At 44.9% G+C, this 22,460-nt stretch overlaps 1 protein-coding gene and 1 long non-coding RNA gene across 2 annotated transcripts; both read left to right on the top strand.

Annotated features, from left to right (window-relative positions):
* The first annotated feature begins 13,452 nt into the window (after positions 1-13,452).
* Positions 13,453-19,453, top strand: LOC148378126 (uncharacterized). Its single transcript, XM_088368001.1, has 2 exons — positions 13,453-13,738; positions 13,810-19,453. Exon 2 carries the CDS (start codon positions 18,414-18,416, stop codon positions 19,128-19,130), a length of 717 nt encoding a protein of 238 aa, XP_088224127.1. The 5' UTR covers positions 13,453-13,738; positions 13,810-18,413; the 3' UTR covers positions 19,131-19,453.
* A 980-nt stretch (positions 19,454-20,433) lies between these two features.
* LOC148378125 (uncharacterized) lies at positions 20,434-22,078 on the top strand. Its single transcript, XR_015856155.1, has 3 exons — positions 20,434-20,619; positions 20,744-20,857; positions 21,089-22,078. It is a non-coding gene; the product is annotated as an uncharacterized LOC148378125 (long non-coding RNA).
* The last annotated feature ends 382 nt before the right edge of the window (positions 22,079-22,460 follow it).

Here is a 22,460-nt window from a genome sequence, read left to right as displayed (position 1 = left end):
GTGTGTGTGTGTGTGGGGGGGGGGGGGGTTGTGCGTGTTGGCTTCACTTGAGTTCAATTTGGTATTTTGGTCAAAAGCGCATGTGGTGAAATTCCACAAAGTAGGATGGGCAAACACATTTCTTTAAACTATGAGTGTCAATTGGGCTCTCGAAATGGCAGGGAAAAGATGCACAGCAAAACGAAAATACGTAGATGAACACAGGACGTTTTAATCAGAGTGGGAAAGTTTCTATTTTTTGTTGAACGTGATGGCAAACCATTCTGCCTGATATGTCAGACCTCAGCGCATTTCAAAGATTCAAATCTTCAGCGCCATGCACTTCAGCTCACTCCATGCTAACATTGATCAGGCGTCGAACCCGCATCATCATGCTTAAGAGGTGGCCATGCTAACCAGTGCGCCATTATGTCAACGCATAATAACTAAGTCTACAGGTCAAAACAGCGGTTACTATATGACGTCGCTACGTCGTGGTCACGTGACGCAGACAAGACGTCAATGGACGTGGGCAGAGTTGTTTAAAAGGGAGTAGGCAGAAGAAATATTTAATTTATTTAAATCTATTTTGAGTGCACACCATTATGCCAATGCATAACAACTGTAAATCTACTAAACAAAACAGCGGTTGCTATATGACATCTGCCACGTCGTGGTCACGTGACATACGTGACGTCGATGGGCGTAACTTTCGCCGGAATTCAAATCCGCGGGGAGAGTTAACTTGTTTAAAAGAGAGTGGGCAGAAGAATTATTTAATTTATTTAAATCTATTTGGTGTGTGCGCCATTATGTCAATGCATAACAACTGTAAGTCTACTAAACAAAACAGCGGTTGCTATTTGACGTCTGCCACGTCGTGGTCACGTGACGCGGACGTGACGTCGACGCCTACTTTACATCCCACCGATCACAGGACTCCTCGGCTGCATAACCGTGCCCCCTTCCCAACCAATCGGATTTGCTATACGCGAAAACGACGCCAATGGAAAGAGCTTCCGCCCAAATTTAAATCCGTGGGCGTGGCTCGCAGCAGGAAGTAGGAAAATGGCGGCGATGTTGACAAAGACACAGCGGATGGTAACATACGACTAACAAGAGAAATATTTTTATTTTCTGCTTGCAACTGGACCGTCCAGAGCGTACACGGTAAGTACAACTCATCGTTTTTAAAAAGAAGTACTTTTGTTGCCCTGAAAAGCGAGTGAGCGTGGCGTTTGTGGGGGACGTCGAATTTCGACGATTCTTTCCGGTCAACGGTTGTAAATGATTGTGTTGATTAAAAAAGAAAACTTGATGTAACTCTACTTTTAACTGCCGTTTCAGATAGATTTGGAATTGCATCACATCCAATTTTGCCTAGAGCGTACACGGTAAGTAACACTCGTTGTGTTTAAGGAGATTTACGTTTGTAATAGCAGAAGTGTAGCCGCGTTGCGTTGTACGTGTGAATGTTGGTCCGGGCGAAATGTTAATGTTTAATTTCATTCCTTTAGGTTCCACGGTGTTTGTTGGCTGCAAGTTTTCCACTGCAAGAAGAGGCTCATATCATTGACCAGGAGCGAGCTACAATGGTGAGTAGCCATAACATTTATGTTAAACACTTCCTATTTCATGTCTAACAGTACTTGATTTAACAAATAACCATAAATAAATACAGTGTGGGCACTGAAGTTAACATATGTGATTATACTGCCTAATCTGTCACCGAGTAGATTGTTGCAAAGTAATATAAGATCCAAAGTTGTAATTCAGAATAGTTTTCAAAAGAAGGCCATTAGAATTATATACAAGTCTGATTACCCTGAACAAGCTATTAATTAAATCACATATTCTTCAATTCAAAGATTTGGTAGATTATCAGACAAATAATGTCTAACAGTAATTGATTTAACACATCACGATAAGTAGATTGAGTGTGGGCACTCTCAAGTTAACATATGTGATTATACTGCCTAATCTGTTACAGAGTATGTTGTTGCCAAGTAATGTAGAATAGATCCAAAGTAGTAATCCAGAATAGTTTTGAAGAGGCCATTAGAATGATAAACAAATCTGATTACCTTGAACATAATAACAAGCTAAGTGTTTAATATGTCCTATGAAGTCAAAATTGGGCACCATCATGTGGTGAAATTTGGAATTGCATCACATCCAATTTTGCCTGGGAACAAACAGATTACATAAATCTTAGTTTTGAATAAGCCACTCCTTCTCAAACAAGTAAACTCTGCCCATTTTGCGCAGTAGATGTTCTGTTAATATCTAGTATTTATACAAAGTCATAATTTAAATTGCTTTCAACCTTCATTCATCGGTTCAACCAACATTACTCGCTCTTATTACCAACTTGTATTGATTTAACTAAGCGTTTAATACTTCCTATCAGGTCTCAAATCGAGATTTGGCAAAATACAATTTCAGCAAATCCAATTTTGCCAGGGAACAAAAATAGATTAAATAAACTAAATAAGTCCTCTTCCCATTAAATAAATCAGAAAAGTCTGTCTTGTAACCAGTCCTCTTCAAACAAGTAAAGTCTGCCCATTTTGTGCCGTAGATTTTGTGTCTATGCCTAGTATTTAAACAAAATCATAATTTAAACGACTTCTTTCCTTCATTCACTTTGGAAATTTGGAATTGCAGCAAATCGAATTTTGGCAGGGAACAAAAATAGATCAATTAAACTAAATAAGTCTTCTTCCCATTAAATAAATTAAAAAAGTCTGTCTTGTAACCAGTCCTTTTCAAACAAGTAAAGTCTGCCCATTTTGTGCCGTCGATTTTGTGTTAATGCCTAGTATTTATACAAAATCATAATTTAAAGGACTTCATTCCTTCATTCACTTTGGAAATTTGGAATTGCAGCACATCAAATTTTGCCTGGGAAGAAAAGTAGATTAAATAAATTTAATAAGTCTTACTACTTCCCATTAAATAAATTAAATACGTCTTACTTGTTCCCACTCCTTTTCAAAACAGTAGTTTAAAACGAGGGCCCTTCACTCAATCTTTAACCTCAACCCCGCACGTTGTGTTGTATCTGTGAATGTTGGTTGTGGCCAAATGATAGTTTTCTTTCATTCGTTTAGGTTCCAAGAAAACTTGATGTAACTCTACTTTTAACTGCCGTTTCAGATAAGCGGGTATTACGTCGCAGTCAAATGCCGCGGATATGACGTAATTGCCCGAACCTCCGCCAAAATTCAAATCTGTTGGCGCGATGGCCGTGAGCCACTGAGCAGCGACGATTATCAACAGAAATATCTTTATTTTCTGCTTGCAACTGGACCGTCTAGAGCGTACACGGTAAGTAACACTCATTGTGTTTAAGGAGATTTACGTTTGTAATAGCAGAAGTGTAGCCGCGTTGCGTTGTACGTGTGAAAATTGGTCGAGGCGAAATGTTAATGTTTAATTTCATTCCTTTAGGTTCCACGGTGTTTGTTGGCTGCAAGTTTTCCACTGCAAGAAGAGGCTCGTATCATTGACCAGGAGCGAGCTACAATGGTGAGTAGCCATAACATTTATGTTAAACACTTCCTATTTCATGTCTAACAGTACTTGATTTAACAAATAACCATAAATAAATACAGTGTGGGCACTGAAGTTAACATATGTGATTATACTGCCTAATCTGTCACGGAGTAGATTGTTGCAAAGTAATATAAGATCCAAAGTTGTAATTCAGAATAGTTTTCAAAAGAAGGCCATTAGAATTATATACAAGTCTGATTACCCTGAACAAGCTATTAATTAAATCACAAATTCTTCAATTCAAAGACTTGGTAGATTATCAGACAAATAATGTCTAACAGTAATTGATTTAACACATCACGATAAGTAGATTGAGTGTGGGCACTCTCAAGTTAACATATGTGATTATACTGCCTAATCTGTTACAGAGTATGTTGTTGCCAAGTAATGTAGAATAGATCCAAAGTAGTAATCCAGAATAGTTTTGAAGAGGCCATTAGAATGATAAACAAATCTGATTACCTTGAACATAATAACAAGCTAAGTGTTTAATATGTCCTATGAAGTCAAAATTGGGCACCATCATGTGGTGAAATTTGGAATTGCATCACATCCAATTTTGCCTGGGAACAAACAGATTACATAAATCTTAGTTTTGAATAAGCCACTCCTTCTCAAACAAGTAAACTCTGCCCATTTTGCGCAGTAGATGTTCTGTTAATATCTAGTATTTATACAAAGTCATAATTTAAATTGCTTTCAACCTTCATTCATCGGTTCAACCAACATTACTCGCTCTTATTACCAACTTGTATTGATTTAACTAAGCGTTTAATACTTCCTATCAGGTCTCAAATCGAGATTTGGCAAAATACAATTTCAGCAAATCCAATTTTGCCAGGGAACAAAAATAGATTAAATAAACTAAATAAGTCCTCTTCCCATTAAATAAATCAGAAAAGTCTGTCTTGTAACCAGTCCTCTTCAAACAAGTAAAGTCTGCCCATTTTGTGCCGTAGATTTTATGTCTATGCCTAGTATTTAAACAAAATCATAATTTAAACGACTTCTTTCCTTCATTCACTTTGGAAATTTGGAATTGCAGCAAATCGAATTTTGGCAGGGAACAAAAATAGATCAATTAAACTAAATAAGTCTTCTTCCCATTAAATAAATTAAAAAAGTCTGTCTTGTAACCAGTCCTTTTCAAACAAGTAAAGTCTGCCCATTTTGTGCCGTCGATTTTGTGTTAATGCCTAGTATTTATACAAAATCATAATTTAAAGGACTTCATTCCTTCATTCACTTTGGAAATTTGGAATTGCAGCACATCAAATTTTGCCTGGGAAGAAAAGTAGATTAAATAAATTTAATAAGTCTTACTACTTCCCATTAAATAAATTAAATACGTCTTACTTGTTCCCACTCCTTTTCAAAACAGTAGTTTAAAACGAGGGCCCTTCACTCAATCTTTAACCCCAACCCCGCACGTTGTGTTGTATCTGTGAATGTTGGTTGTGGCCAAATGATAGTTTTCTTTCATTCGTTTAGGTTCCAAGAAAACTTGATGTAACTCTACTTTTAACTGCCGTTTCAGATAAGCGGGTATTACGTCGCAGTCATGTGCCGTGGATATGACGTAATTGCCCGAACCTCCGCCAAAATTCAAATCTGTTGGCGCGATGGCCGTGAGCCACTGAGCAGCGACGATTATCAACAGAAATATCTTTATTTTCTGCTTGCAACTGGACCGTCTAGAGCGTACACGGTAAGTAACACTCATTGTGTTTAAGGAGATTTACGTTTGTAATAGCAGAAGTGTAGCCGCGTTGCGTTGTACGTGTGAAAATTGGTCGAGGCGAAATGTTAATGTTTAATTTCATTCCTTTAGGTTCCACGGTGTTTGTTGGCTGCAAGTTTTCCACTGCAAGAAGAGGCTCGTATCATTGACCAGGAGCGAGCTACAATGGTGAGTAGCCATAACATTTATGTTAAACACTTCCTATTTCATGTCTAACAGTACTTGATTTAACAAATAACCATAAATAAATACAGTGTGGGCACTGAAGTTAACATATGTGATTATACTGCCTAATCTGTCACGGAGTAGATTGTTGCAAAGTAATATAAGATCCAAAGTTGTAATTCAGAATAGTTTTCAAAAGAAGGCCATTAGAATTATATACAAGTCTGATTACCCTTAACATAACAACAAGCTATTAATTAAATCACAAATTCTTCAATTCAAAGATTTGGTAGATTATCAGACAAATAATGTCTAACAGTAATTGATTTAACACATCACGATAAGTAGATTGAGTGTGGGCACTCTCAAGTTAACAGATATGATTATACTGCCTAATCTGTTACAGAGTATGTTGTTGCCAAGTAATGTAGAATAGATCCAAAGTAGTAATCCAGAATAGTTTTGAAGAGGCCATTAGAATAATAAACAAATCTGATTACCTTGAACATAATAACAAGCTAAGTGTTTAATATGTCCTATGAAGTCAAAATTGGGCACCATCATGTGGTGAAATTTGGAATTGCATCACATCCAATTTTGCCTGGGAACAAACAGATTAAATAAATCTTAGTTTTGAATAAGCCACTCCTTCTCAAACAAGTAAACTCTGCCCATTTCGCGCAGTAGATGTTCTGTTAATATCTAGTATTTATACAAAGTCATAATTTAAATTGCTTTCAACCTTCATTCATCGGTTCAACCAACATTACTCGCTCTTATTACCAACTTGTATTGATTTAACTAAGCGTTTAATACTTCCTATCAGGTCTCAAGGCAAGATTTGGCAAAATACAATTTCAGCAAATCCAATTTTGCCAGGGAACAAAAATAGATTAAATAAACTAAATAAGTCTTCTTCCCATTAAATAAATCAGAAAAGTCTGTCTTGTAACCAGTCCTCTTCAAACAAGTAAAGTCTGCCCATTTTGTGCCGTAGATTTTGTGTCTATGCCTAGTATTTAAACAAAATCATAATTTAAACGACTTCTTTCCTTCATTCACTTTGGAAATTTGGAATTGCAGCAAATCGAATTTTGCCAGGGAACAAAAATAGATCAATTAAACTAAATAAGTCTTCTTCCCATTAAATAAATTAAAAAAGTCTGTCTTGTAACCAGTCCTTTTCAAACAAGTAAAGTCTGCCCATTTTGTGCCGTCGATTTTGTGTTAATGCCTAGTATTTATACAAAATCATAATTTAAAGGACTTCATTCCTTCATTCACTTTGGAAATTTGGAATTGCAGCACATCAAATTTTGCCTGGGAAGAAAAGTAGATTAAATAAATTTAATAAGTCTTACTACTTCCCATTAAATAAATTAAATACGTCTTACTTGTTCCCACTCCTTTACAAAAAAGTAGTTTAAAACGAGGTCCCTTCACTCAACCTTTAACCCTATTTATTCACCTTCTAGGCTAAGTGTTAAAGGCTAAGTGTTAAAGGCTAAGTGTTAAAGGCTAAGTGTTAGAGGCTAAGTGCCAGAGGCTAGGCGCCAGAGGCGAGTTTTTGTGGGCTGAAGTTTTAGTGGGGTTAGTGTGAATACAATCCAAAAGAATACAACAGAATACAATACAATAGAATATAATACATAGATTAAATTCAATAGCTCTTACTACTTCCCATTAAATAAATTAAATACGTCTTACTTGTTCCCAATCCTTTTCAAAAAAGTAGTTTAAAACGAGGGCCCTTCACTCAACCTTTAACCTCAACCCCGCACGTCACATTGTGTTGTATCTGTGAATGTTGGTTGTGGCCAAATGATAGTTTTCTTTCATTCGTTTAGGTTCCACGGTGTTTGTTGGCTATGTTTTCCACTGTCAGAAGGATGAAAATACAAAGTACAACGCTTGGACGTGGGCGAAGACGTCACCGGTGAGTCCTTCCTTCCTATTTATTTACCTTCTAGATGCTAGAGGCTAAGTGTTAGAGGCTAAGTGTTAGAGGCTAAGTGTTAAACACAATACGAACAACACAACGATACTGCACTGAACAACACGATACCGCACTGAGAAACACGATACCGCACTGAACAACACGATACCGCACTGAACAACACCATGCCGCACTGAACACCATGCCACACTGAACAACACCATCCCGCACTGAACAACACCATGCCGCACTAAACAACACCATGCCGCACTGAACAACACCATGCCGCACTAAACAACACCATGCCGCACTGAACAACACCATGCCTCACTGAACGACACCATGCCGCACTGAAAGACACCATGCCGCACTGAACGACACCATGCCGCACTGAAAGACACCATCCCGCACTGAACACCATGCCGCACTGAACAACACCATCCTGCACTGAACAACACCATCCCGCACTGAACAACACCATGCCGCACTGAACAACATTATGCCGCACTGAACATTATGCCGCACTGAACAACACCATGCCGCACTGAACAACACCATGCCGCACTGAACAACATTATGCCGCACTGAACAACACCATGCCGCACTGAACAACACCATGCCGCACTGAACAACACCATGCCGCACTGAACAACATTATGCCGCACTGAACAACACCATGCCGCACTGAACAACACCATCCTGCACTGAACAACACCATTCCGCATTGAACACCATGCCGCACTGAACAACACCATCCCGCACTGAACAACACCATGCCGCACTGAACAACATTATGCCGCACTGAACAACATTATGCCGCACTGAACAACACCATGCCGCACTGAACAACACCATGCCGCACTGAACAACACCATGCCGCACTGAACAACATTATAACGCACTGAACAACACCATCCCGCACTGAACAACACCATGCCGCACTAAACAACATTATGCCGCACTGAACAACATTATGCCGAAATGAACAACACCATGCCGCACTGAACAACACCATGCCGCACTGAACAACACCATCCTGCACTGAACAACACCATCCCGCACTGAACAACACCATGCCGCACTGAACAACACCATGCCGCACTGAACAACACCATTCCGCACTGAACAACACCATGCCGCACTGAACAACATTACGCTGCACTGAACAACACCATGCCGCACTGAACAACACCATGCCGCACTGAACAACACCATGCCGCATTGAACAACACCATGCCGCATTGAACAACACCATGCCGCACTGAACAACACCATCCTGCACTGAACAACACCATGCCGCATTGAACAACACCATGCCGCACTGAACAACACCATCCTGCACTGAACAACACCATCCCGCACTGAACAACACCATCCCGCATTGAACAACACCATCCTGCACTGAACAACACCATGCCGCACTGAACAACACCATGCCGCACTGAACAACACCATGCCGCACTGAACAACACCATGCCGCACTGAACAACACCATCCTGCACTGAACAACACCATCCCGCACTGAACAACACCATGCCGCATTGAACAACACCATCCTGCACTGAACAACACCATCCTGCACTGAACAACACCATGCCGCACTGAACAACACCATGCCGCACTGAACAACACCATGCCGCACTGAACAACACCATGCCGCACTGAACAACATTATGCCGCACTGAACAACATTATGTCGCACTGAACAACACCATGCCGCACTGAACAACACCATGCCGCACTGAACAACATTATGCCGCACTGAAAAACACCATGCCGCACTGAACAACACCATCCCGCACTGAACAACACCATGCCGCATTTAACAACACCATGCCGCACTGAACAACACCATGCTGCACTGAACAACATTATGCTGCACTGAACAACACGATCCTGCATTGAACAACACCATGCCGCACTGAACAACACCATCCTGCACTGAACAACACCATCCTGCACTGAACAACACCACCCCGCACTGAACAACACGATCCCGCATTGAACACCATCCCGCACTGAACAACACCATGCCGCACTGAACAACACCATTCCGCACTGAACAACACCATGCCGCACTGAACAACACCATGCCGCACTGAACAACACCATGCCGCACTGAACAACACCATGCCGCACTGAACAACATTATGCCGCACTGAACAACACCATGCCGCACTGAACAACACCATCCCGCACTGAACAACACCATGCCGCATTGAACAACACCATGCCGCACTGAACAACACCATCCTGCACTGAACAACACCATCCCGCACTAAACAACACCATGCCGCACTGAACAACATTATGGCGCACTGGACAACATTATGCCGCACTGAACAACACCATGCCGCACTGAACAACACCATGCCGCACTGAACAACACCATGCCGCACTGAACAACACCATGCCGCACTGAACAACATTATGCCGCACTGAACAACACCATGCCGCACTGAACAACACCATGCCGCACTGAACAACACGATCCCGCATTGAACAACACCATCCTGCACTGAACAACACCATGCCGCACTGAACAACACCATGCCGCACTGAACAACACCATTCCGCACTGAACAACACCATGCCGCACTGAACAACACCATCCTGCACTGAACAACACCATTCCGCACTGAACAACACCATGCCGCATTGAACAACACCATGCCGCACTGAACAACACCATCCTGCACTGAACAACACCATGCCGCACTGAACAACACCATGCCGCACTGAACAACACCATGCCGCACTGAACAACATTATGCCGCACTGAACAACATTATGCCGCACTAAACAACATTATGTCGCACTGAACAACACCATGCCGCACTGAACAACACCATGCTGCACTGAACAACATTATGCCGCACTGAACAACACGATCCCGCATTGAACAACACCATCCCGCAGTGAACAACACCATGCCGCATTGAACAACACCATGCCGCACTGAACAACACCATGCTGCACTGAACAACATTATGCTGCACTGAACAACACGATCCTGCATTGAACAACACCATGCCGCACTGAACAACACCATCCTGCACTGAACAACACCTTTCCACACTGAACAACACCATGCCGCACTGAACAACATTATGCCGCACTGAACAACACCATGCCGCACTGAACAACACCATGCCGCACTGAACAACACCATGCCGCACTGAACAACACCATGCCGCAATGAACAACACCATCCCGCACTGAACAACACCATGCCGCATTGAACAACACCATGCCGCACTGAACAACACCATCCCGCACTGAACAACACCACCCCGCACTGAACAACACGATCCCGCATTGAACAACACCATCCCGGACTGAACAACACCATGCCGCACTGAACAACACCATTCCGCACTGAACAACACCATGCCGCACGGAACAACACCATGCCGCACTGAACAACACCATGCCGCACTGAACAACACCATGCCGCACTGAACAACATTATGCCGCACTGAACAACACCATGCCGCACTGAACAACACCATCCCGCACTGAACAACACCATGCCGCATTGAACAACACCATGCCGCACTGAACAACACCATCCTGCACTGAACAACACCATCCCGCACTGAACAACACCATGCCGCACTGAACAACATTATGGCGCACTGAACAACATTATGCCGCACTGAACAACACCATGCCGCACTGAACAACACCATGCCGCACTGAACAACACCATGCCGCACTGAACAACATTATGCCGCACTGAACAACATTATGCCGCACTGAACAACACCATGCCGCACTGAACAACACCATGCCGCACTGAACAACACCATGCCGCACTGAACAACACGACGTCGCACTGAACAACACGACGCCGCACAGAACAACACGACGCCGCACAGAATAACACAATACCGCACAGAACAACACAATACCGCACAAACAGTTTTAGATAATATTACGTCGCAGTCATGTGACGCGGACATGACGTCAATAGGCGGAACTCACGGCAAAATTATAATCCGTGGGCGTGGCTTGCAACAGGAAGTAGGAAAGCGGCAGTTCTGGCAAACAAGACACAGCTGTTAGTAACACGATGACTAACAAGGCAAATATTTTTGTTTTCAGCTTGCAACTTGACCGTCTAGAGCGTACAAGGTAATTACAACTGTTTTTTTTTAGCCCTGAAAAGCAAGGGAGTGTGGCGTTTGGGAGGAATGTCGAACTCGGCGTCTGCTTCCAGCCACAGACGCCAAATTTCGACGATTATTTCGACTGGTCAACGGTTGTAAATTATTGCGTTGACTAAAAACTTTATTTAACTCTACTCTTAACTTTGCCGTTTCAGATATGCGGGTATTACACCGCGGAAATGACGTCAATAGGCTGAACTCTCGCCAAAATTCAAATCTGTGGGCGCAATGGCCTTGAGCGAGACACCGGATACAAACACGACGATTATCAACAGAAATATCTTTATTTTCCGCTTGCAAGTGGACCGTCTAGAGCGTACACGGTAAGTACAACTCATTGTGTTTAAAAAGATTTACGTTTGTGTAGTTTGCGTTGCGTTGTATCTGTGAATGTTGGTTGAGGCTAAATGTTAATGTTTAATTTCATTCCTTTAGGTTCCACGGTGTTTGTTGGCTGTATGTTTTCCACTGCAAGAAGAGGCTCGTATCATTGACCAGCAGGAGCTACAATGGTGAGTACCCCTTTCGTCTTCCATTTATGTTAAACACTTCCTATTTCATGTCTAACAGTACTCGATTTAACAAATAACCATAAATAAATACAGTGTGGGCAGTCACGTTAACATATGTGATTATCCTGCCTAATATGTTTATCACAAATATGTCACTAATCACTAATATGTTTATTTGTTTATCACAACACCTTTGGACCTTCAGCAATCGATTATTTCCCTTCATCTACATAGAGACAGAACGATGGTGTCTTAAACATCTCATTCATTTCACCAAATAACTTCACGCAGGTGGATAACGGCCGTCTCGGTCACGCTATGTTGCGTGATGCAGTTTTGAAGAACCAAATGCATTTATTCAATGAATAAGTCAAGCTAGTTCTATGTTTATGATGTTGTAAGTTACGGTACCGATTGAAGTTGAGTTCGAAGCCAGTGGAAAACAGCGCTGCGTTTGTGCTCTCCAGGTACAAATGTTGTGATCTCTGACTGACGACCGGGCGAGACTCGAGTAAGAGATGTCCAAACGAGCTCCGGCAGGGCGGGCCAAGGCGGAGCGAACGGACGCCCTTCAGGCCGCCAATGACGAGCTGAGAACCAAACTGATGGACGTCCAGTTAGAACTTCAGCAGGAGAAGAACAAGGTGAAAACCTCAACAGACAGACACTGCCTGCCTCCCTGCCTGCCTCCCTGCCTGCCTCCCTCCCTCCCTCCCAGTTTTCCCGATGTAGATTAGACATGCGTGTGCCATGACTGTGTCAGCCTACATCAACAAATGCACCGAGGACGTCAGCACCACTAAGAATATCATCACCCGGGGCAACCAACGACCCTGGATGACTGAGGAGGTACGTCAAACGCTACGAGCGCGGAACTCTGCCTTCAAGTCTGGCGACAAGGAGACACTGAGGACAGCGAGAGCCAACTTGAACCGTGCCATCAGGATAGCGAAGCGAGACCGCAGTCGAAAATTTCAGGATCGTTTCCACGACGTCAAAAACATCAGGAGTATGTGGCAAGGCATACGGGCGATTACAGACTACAACTCACTCTCCCCCCCCCCCCCCCCCCCCGGTGGGTGTAGTTGATGCTGACTTTCTAAATGGTCTAAATAACTTCTTTGGGAGGTTCGAGGCACTAAACGGCACTCCAGCAGTTAAAACTGTCCCCCATCAGGAAGAGGAGGTACTCTGCCTTGACTCCGCCGATGTGTTGAAGACCCTGAGGAGAGTCAACCCCTGTAAGGCCCCTGGCCCCGACAACATTCCTGGGCGTGTGTTCAGGGAATGTGCAAGTCATCTGGCTGGGGTCATCACAGACATTTTTAACACCTCGCTGGGCCAAGCCACAGTGCCGGCGTGCTTTAAGACTGCCTCCATCATTCCGGTGCCGAAGAAACCTCAAATCACCTCATTTAATGATTACCGGCCTGTTGCACTGACTCCGGTTATGATGAAGTGCTTCGAAAGGCTGCTTAAAGGTCACATCGTTTCCAGACTCCCCCTATTATTTGACCCGTTCCAGTTTGCCGACCGGCAAAACCGCTCCACTCAGGACGCCATCTCCTCCGTTCTTCACCTGAGCCTGGCTCACCTGGAGGAGAAGAACACCCATGTGCGGAGGCTGTTCCTGGACTTCAGCTCAGCGTTTAACACCATCATCCCACAGCATCTGGTAGGAAAATTGGAACACCTGGGCTTCAACACCCCCCTTCGCAACTGGCTGCTAGACTTCCTCACCAACAGACCTCAGTCAGTCCGGGTCGGACAGAACACCTCTGATGTCATCACCCTCAGCACAGGCTCCCTTCAGGGCTGCGTCCTGAGCCCCCCCGGACTTCCGGGTTGCTCTGACAGATCGTCGCTCCTCGGACACAAAGTATGGCAGCGGACCAAGAGGTATGTACGGCTTCGTGCACCAACTGCACCCTTCTCTTAGAGAGGTTGTCTCTGCTAGAGGGACGTGTCCGCCAGTTAGAGCAGAATAGTGCGATAACAGTAGTTGCGGCGGACACAGACGCGGGCTGTAGTCAGCCCGCTAGCCCGGTTAGCATTAGCCCCAAGCGGCTTGCTAATCGCGATGAGCCAGGTAAGACGCATAGCCGTCCAAAGTCATCTCGGTCTACTGGCCCTCGCACTTTGGTCATAGGCGACTCCATTACCCGAAACATTACGCTTAAAAATCCAGCCACGGTAATGTGTATTCCTGGGGGCAGAGCACCCGACATAGAAGCTAATCTTAGGGAGCTGACTCGCAATAGGCCTAGTCAACAGCGTAGTTCCAACAACACTAGCTACTCGGACATAGTGATACATGTCGGCTCCAATGATGTTAGGATGAGACAATCAGAGATCACAAAGAAAAACATAGCGAGGACTTGTGATCTTGCCAGAAAGATGAGTCGGCATCGAGTATTTGTCTCTGGCCCCCTGCCTGGGAGAGGCACTGATGAGAGGTTTAGTAGATTAGTCTCCCTTAATCGATGGATGGCTGGGTTCTGTAAAAAGCAGGGACTGTATTTTATAGATAACTGGTCATCCTTCTGGGGCCGCCCTGACCTGCTGAGGAAGGACGGCCTTCACCCTAACCGTGAAGGCGCCTTCACTCTTTCTAGGAATATAGATTACTGTTTGAGCCTCTCATGACAGGTCACTCTAGAGCAGGCCAGGGCACAGGTGATTAGACCACCTGTGAGGATGGGTTTGGAGTCTGATAAGTTAAAGTTAACTAGCGCTAGGCTAGACTTTCAGCATACACATAGCTCCTTGTGTAGACTAGAGCGCGACAGTTTAAATAGTGCTGCAATGCACATAAACACACTTTCTACTGGGGTAGTAGACAAATCCAATCACTCCGTTCCGACCGGTCTTGCTGATGAAACGGTGCCTGTTTTAGATAACTTCACATGTGTAACAAATATTCATCATCAAATTCCCACGGTCGTTTCATCCCACCGCCCTAATAAACTTTTGAGAGGTGATATTAGGCCTAGAGAACACAATTTTACTCGCATCCCGTTTAAAAATCTTTCGATAGATACGCACCCTGATCAACCGATTACACTTAAATTCGGTTTTATGAATATTAGATCACTTCATACGAAAGCAGTTCTCGTTAATGACCTTATCACGGAACATAATCTAAACGTTTTTGGTCTTTGCGAGACCTGGTTAAAACCTAATGAATTGCTGCCACTTAACGAGGCCTCGCCTCCAAATTTTGTGAGCTCGCATGTGGCACGTCCTCGAAAAAAGGGTGGGGGTGTCGCCCTCATCTCAAATTCTGAGCTTAGATTTAGGCCTCGCTCAATTCACGTATTTAAAACATTTGAAGTTCTCATTGTGCGATCCACTGCGTTACCGTCATTCTATCTTGTTGTTATTTACCGCCCACCCGGGGCTTACTCTGGCTTCCTGGATGAATTTTCAGAATTTGTGGCTGATCTAGTGACAAATGCAGATAATATAGTTATCATGGGTGATTTCAACATCCACATGAATTCACCGTCAGAACCACTGACTTCGGCATTTCAAACTTTAATCGATACGTGTGGTTTTACGCAAGCTGTACAAGCAGCAACGCATAAGAATGGAAATACCTTAGATCTGGTATTATCCCGGGGACTAGCAACCTCAAATATAGCAGTACTGCCCTACACTACTGTTCTGTCTGATCATTTCTTAATAAAATTTGAAATTTTAGTTCCTTGTCAAAGACAAGAGAGCAATCGGAATTATAGCAGCCGTAATCTTAACTCCATGACTGCAACTGCGCTGTCTGAGTTACTGTCGCCGGCAACCGCCATGTTTCCCGCATACAGCGGCTCTATCGATAATCTTACAAATGAATTCAATGCGACATTATTAAAAGCCATCGACTCTGTGGCACCGCTACGTCTGAAAACTCGCCGTAGATGGCCAACTCCGTGGTTCACAGATGAAACACGTACGTTTAAACAATTATGTAGAAAGCATGAGCGCAGATGGCGTTTAACCAAACTTGAGGTTTTCCATCAGGCATGGAAGGACAGCCTCCTGAAATATAAAGATGCGCTAATTTTAGCAAAAACTTGTTATTTTTCGCAAGTCATTAATCTTAATAAAAACAATCCTAAATACCTATTTGATACAGTGGCAAAGCTAACTCTGCGCCAGCCGACCCCCGATAGCTCCTTCCACTCAGCTGACGAGTTTATGAAATTTTTTGCTCAAAAGATTGAGTCCATTCGGGACGAGATCAAAAATACCATGCCAATCGCTCCGCTGGTTACTAGCGCTGGGGATCATGCAATAACCCTCTCAAATTTTGATAGCGTGTCCCTTGAAATGCTTACAAAATTGGTTAGTACGGCTAAACAAACAACATGTTTACTCGACCCGCTTCCAGCCAAACTACTTAAAGAATTATTTCCAATTTTAGGACCGTCCGTCTTAAATATAATCAATCTGTCTGTCTCCTCTGGGATAGTGCCAATAGCCTTTAAAACCGCTATTATCAAACCACTACTTAAGCGAGCAAATCTCGACCCGGACTGTCTCAGTAATTATAGGCCAGTTTCAAACCTCCCATTCATAGCAAAACTTCTCGAAAAAGTAGTAGCGCAGCAGCTTATTGATTACATGGTCGCTAATAATCGATATGACTCCTTTCAGTCTGGTTTTAGAGCTAATCATTCTACAGAGACAGCACTTGCTAAAGTGACTAATGATCTCCTCATAGCTATGGATTCAAATACGTCGTCTGTATTGTTACTACTCGATCTTAGTGCTGCCTTTGACACTGTAGACTTTGATATTTTATTAGGGCGTCTTAAAAGTTGTGTTGGTATCTCAGGGTCAGCACTCAGCTGGTTCAATTCCTATCTATCAGGCAGGACGCACCGAGTGGTCCATGGTAATACGTCCTCTGAGCTTTATAATGTTACGTGTGGTGTTCCACAGGGATCGGTACTCGGACCGATTTTATTTAATATTTATATGATTCCGCTTGGGGACATAATACGTAAATATAATATTAGCTTTCAATGCTACGCGGATGACACCCAATTATATATGCCGTTATCGATGACAGATCCACGGGACTGTTGTAATCTCGAGGCGTGCCTTGCGGAGATCAAGCAATGGATGTCTCTCAACTTCCTTCGTCTTAACCCAGATAAAACTGAGATGTTGATAATTGGTCCTACTCGTTATCAACACTTATTTAAGGAAACCACTATAACTATAGATAACCGGACTATCACTCAGAGTGATACGGTAACTAATCTCGGGGTAATATTTGACCAAACGCTCTCCTTTCAAAAACACATTAAGAATATAACCAGGATTGCGTTTTTTCACCTTCGTAATATTGCTAAGATTCGTCCTATCCTCTCGACCGGGGATGCGGAAACCATTATACATGCGTTCGTTACGTCGCGCCTGGACTACTGTAATGTATTATTCTCTGGTCTTCCTAAGTCCAGTATCAAAAGTCTACAGTTAGTGCAAAATGCCGCTGCGAGGATGCTCTCACGGTCAAGAAAATTTGATCACATTACCCCAATATTAGCCAAATTACATTGGCTCCCGGTCCATTTAAGATGTGACTTCAAGGTTCTTCTACTAACCTATAAATCACTGCATGGCTTAGCGCCTTCATATCTCGTCGACCTAGTCGTTCCTTATGTTCCGTCTCGTAACCTTCGTTCGCAAAACGCTAGTCTTTTAGTTATACCGAGGGCCAAGAAAATGTCTGCAGGGTCTAGAGCATTCTCTATTCGGGCTCCAGAGCTTTGGAATGCCCTACCAATGGATATTAGAACTACTACCTCAGTAGAAACATTTAAGACACGTTTAAAGACACATTTCTATGAGATGGCCTTTAACTAACTTGTGATGGCCGATTTGGCCGGAGTTTGTTTTGTTCTCTCTGCCCACCCCCTCCCCGGCTGGGGGAGGTTAGGTGGCTCAAAAGCTGATCGCGGCTAGCTGGATTCTCGGGGACCAATTCAAGATGAAGGAACTGCAGCTCAACCTCCTTGAAGACACGGCCAGGACAACCGAGGGCACCTCCGACATCCATTTTTTCATTGATTTTCATATTATGTATTACTTGTGCACTCTCTGCATCCATTATAACCTGGTGATCCTGAAAGGGGGATCCTTCCATCTGTGGTCCCTTCTCAAGGTTTCTCATTTTCCCCTGCCAGGGGTTTTTTGAGTTTTTCCTTGCCCTTTTGGGAGCTTATGATCAGGGGATGCTTTGAGAATAATTGTCAATTTTTGGCTATGTGAAGCCCTTTGAGACTGTTTGTGATTTAGGGCTATACAAATAAACTTGACTTGACTTGACCCTGCTGTGCACCCTGATGACACACGACTGCGTCCTCAGGTTCACCACCAATCACATCGTGAAGTCAGCAGACGACACAACGGTGGTGGGGCTCATCAGAGACAACAACGACCTGGACTACAGAGAGGAGGTGGAGCAGCTGGTGGGCTGGTGCAGAGAAAACAGCCTGATCCTGAATGAGGAGAAGATGAAGGAGATCATCGTCGACTTCAGGAAAAAACAGCCTCACCACGCTCCACTGATCATCAACAGCTCAGCTGTGGAGGTGGTCAGCACCACCAAATTCCTGGGGGTCCACATCACAGAAGACCTCACCTGGACTATGAACACTACGGCACTGGTCAAGAGGGCACAGAAGCGCTTGTACTTCCTGCGGAGGATGAGGAGAGCCCACCTGCCCCCACCCATCATGAGGACGTTCTACAGGAGCACCATAGAGAGCATTCTGACAAGCTGTCTCTCTGTGTGGTGTGGAGGCTGCACCGCCTCCGATTGGAAGAACGTGAGGAGAGTGGTGAGGACAGCAGAGAGGATCATAGGGGCTCCTCTTCCCTCCATTCAGGACATTTCATCTCAGCGCTGCATGTCCCGTGCCCGTAACATCATCAATGACCCATCACACCCCCACCATGGACTGTTCTCCCTGCTGCCCTCTGGGAAGAGGTTTGCAGCATCCGCTGCAGGTCCACCAGGTTCTGCAACAGCTTTTTCCCTGCTGTCATCAGACTGTTGAACACAAGAACTGTTGAGCTCTAAACTGAACTCTGCATCACACATTCACAGAACTGTACTTTATGACACTACGGACCTCTATCTTGCACTATCTCGCACCACCAACTTTACTGAACTTGTATAAACCCTTTAAATAGAAGTTTAATACATGGTTTAGCATTCCTCTGCACACTCTTGAATACTGTTTTGCCTACTTGCACTATTGCATAATTATCACTGCTGCACTTTATACTTATTTTTAATATATATATATATATATATATATAGTATATATGTATATATATATATTTTCATAGGATATGTTACTTCTATTCAACTGCAATATCACTACTTTGTTGTAAGACGTATGCAACGGAATTTCGTTTTGTATGCACCATGTGCAGACAAGATGACAATAAAGTTTGTCTAAGTCTAAGTCTAAGTCATGTCAGGTCAGCTGTCTGGAGAGAGAGAGAAGTCAGGACCTGCGGGCGGAGCACCACCGTGCCACCGCCGCCATGACGGAACTCAAAAGCAAACTCCATGAGGAGAAGCAGAAAGAGTTAGCCATTACCAGGGAGACATTACTGCGGCAGCATGAAATGGAGCTGATGAGAGTGATCAAAATCAAAGATGGAGAGATCCAGCGACTGAATGCCTTGGTCCTCAGCCTGAGGGACGGCTCCATGGACAAGGTGATCCGCTCTATCCGTGTCTGACTATCCGCACGCCACGTCGGGCTTCGATGCGGCCGCTACCGTATTGTGTAGCTTGTCCCCAGTAAGCGTCGCGGCGCTCCGTTGCGGTCTCAACGGCCCGGTGTGGCGCAATGTCTGCTCAGGTGAGGAGGGGGGGCGCTTTGCTGGCGGAGGTGGAGGAGACGCGGCGGTGTCGGGAGACCGAGCGGTGTCGCCTCCACCAGGAGCGCGGAAGAAGCCCTGGCAGCGGCCCAGCAGGCCTGGCAGTCCCGAGCGGCCGAGCTCCGATCGGCTCATCACCAGCATCGGGAGGAGCTGAGCCGAACCAAGAGAGACTGCGAGAGGGAGATCCGCCGACTGGTAGGACTGATCAGATGCGCGGTGCGTGGCTATGTTCCCAATTTCGTTGTATACCTGCAGTGCAATGACACCTAAGGCATTCTATTCTATTCTATTTCACAAGAAGAAAATGTCCGGTTGCTCGCTTCGCTTTTGTCACAGCAAAGGTGTTCCAGTCGATTCAAGAAAAAAAATTGGCCGGTTGCTCTCTTTGTTTTTGTCACAATTCTGGCAAATGAGTTTGCCCGCCTGCCTGAGCGCTCCCCGTTTGTACATCCAGACGGATGAGATCAAGCTGAAAGACAGAGCGGTTAGTGTTTTGGATGAAGCCCTGGGGCCGGCCACGTCCACCGCCTTCAGCTGCAGACTCAGGCTGCCGAGCAGCAGATCGCTGCCCTGAGGGATTCCCAAAGGGCGGGCCTAAACTACCCTGGAAGTGGGGTCAACGCCGCTACTAGCAATCCTCTTCATTGCGTAAGCCACCTCATCACACACTTGCAGTACGCATGACTTAGTTCGTTGCTGGAGGAAGGTAGCACAAAAACAGTTTTGAACTTTGAACGAGTGCTTGTGTGTGTGTGTTGCGGGGCGTTTTCAGTCTCAGGAGGATCGGGACACGCGACGGTTTCATCTGAAAATCGCTGAGCTCAGCGCAGTCATCAGGAAACTGGAGGATCGAAACGCCCTGCTTTCTGAAGAGCGCAATGAACTGGTAATTTATTGACGGCACGCTTGAAGGTTTGCGCTACGTTTGATGCGCGCCATCCAGCGAGGCACCCATTGCGCTTGCTTATTAGTTGAGCGGCGCGGCGAGTCGGTTGCCTGGTAGATGTCTTTTATTGGGAGCCAAAGCCACGATTCCGTTCAAACCGATGCAAAAGGAATGGATACGTTCTGGCCCGCGTGTTGTGCGTCTTTCACATCCCGCACTTCATGCTTGCAGCTAAAGCGACTGAGAGAAACAGAAAGCCAGTTTCTGCCACTCCTGTACAAAAACAAACGCCTGAGCAGGAAGAATGAAGAACTCTCGCTGGTGCTGTGTCGCCTTGAAAACAAAGTGCGCTTTGTCACCCAGGAGAACGAGGAGATGGCAAGCTTGGTAAGTCGACGCGGACAACGGCGGCGTGCCAACAGAGTCCACTGCATTTGTGTTCCACAGAGAAGGCCTAGTTCGCTCAATGACCTGGACCGCGGTTGCGGCCAGCAGGACGGTGAAATGGAGTTCCTTCAAGTTGTGGAGCAGCGGCACATCATCGACGACTTGTCCAAGGTCTTCAGGCAGGCGACTCGGTGCACGTACGGCAGCGCCGCGCTCGCTCGCTGTCGCCAGGAAACCTTTTCCGTCCAAAGCTTGGCCGGCGGCCGCCATCCAAAAAATTGGCCCCTTAAATTCCGACCTTTCAAGCAGGAGCATTGTGCGCACGCGTTTGAACACGCTTTAGACTTGTTTTGCCGTTTTCAGCAGCTCAAAGCTCCCGTTTTGTCAGCGCCTTTGCCACTCGCTGTGCGCTGAAAACGACGGACTTGCCCGGCTGCTCAGCCCGTCAACCATGAGCCGCGAGCGCGACGTCATTGTCCGTAGGCAGCTAGTGGCAAAATGCACCCTGTTAGAGTTGCGCTCGCTCCAACTTATTTTGCAAGAACCACACGGGAGACAAGTAAGTTCTTTTGGACACCTGCAGGTGGAGAGTCCATCCGTTGTACGAATGAAGTCTGACTCTCGGCTCCTGCACGAGCATTTTAATTAAGAGAAACAGGGTGGGTGTAAGAGTGGATTGAATAGAGGAAGCCCTTGACCTCTAGTCAAAACATAGCAAGGGGTGTTTTACGACTTTGTGTAGGAAGGGATAAGCGATAGGGATAAATAAGGGATAAATAATATTATTTATTACAGGTCGCAGTCAAAGTCAAAGCAACACAATGATACGATAAAGATAATCTGGAAAACCCTGACACACCCTGTAGTTGTCACTTTTGGAAAAGACGAGCGTCCCTCCAATCATCGCCGGTGACGTGTTTTTCAGGCTCTGGAGACAGGAGCTCATGTCAGAAATGTCATTGTGAGTCGCGTTTGTTTCTGCGCCGGAGCCGTTCGTTCCCTTTGCATCCAAAGAATCTCAAAGGCGGATTATTTGTGTCGACAGGAGAGAGATTTGCTGCTACGATACCGACGTCGAGAATCTCTGAGGAGGAACAAAGCGTGAGGTCCTGCAAGGTGAGTCTGTTTGTTTGCGGCTGCTTGGTGTTGCGCAAGATGAAATGGCCTTTTTCTCGCTATCGTTCCTCTCGTCGATTCATCGTGAGGTGTCGCTTCA

Source organism: Syngnathus floridae, unplaced genomic scaffold, assembly GCF_059516105.1.
Source record: "Syngnathus floridae isolate MCC-2025c unplaced genomic scaffold, RoL_Sflo_1.0 HiC_scaffold_63, whole genome shotgun sequence".
Taxonomy (NCBI): Eukaryota; Metazoa; Chordata; class Actinopteri; order Syngnathiformes; family Syngnathidae; genus Syngnathus; species Syngnathus floridae.
Note: the sequence above shows the minus strand (reverse complement) of the source record. Positions and strands in the feature narration are given on the sequence as shown.

Excerpts from the sequence above, each read along its gene's own strand:
- LOC148378126 (XM_088368001.1), top strand. The coding sequence starts at position 18,414 with ATGACACACGACTGCGTCCTCAGGTTCACCACCAATCACATCGTGAAG.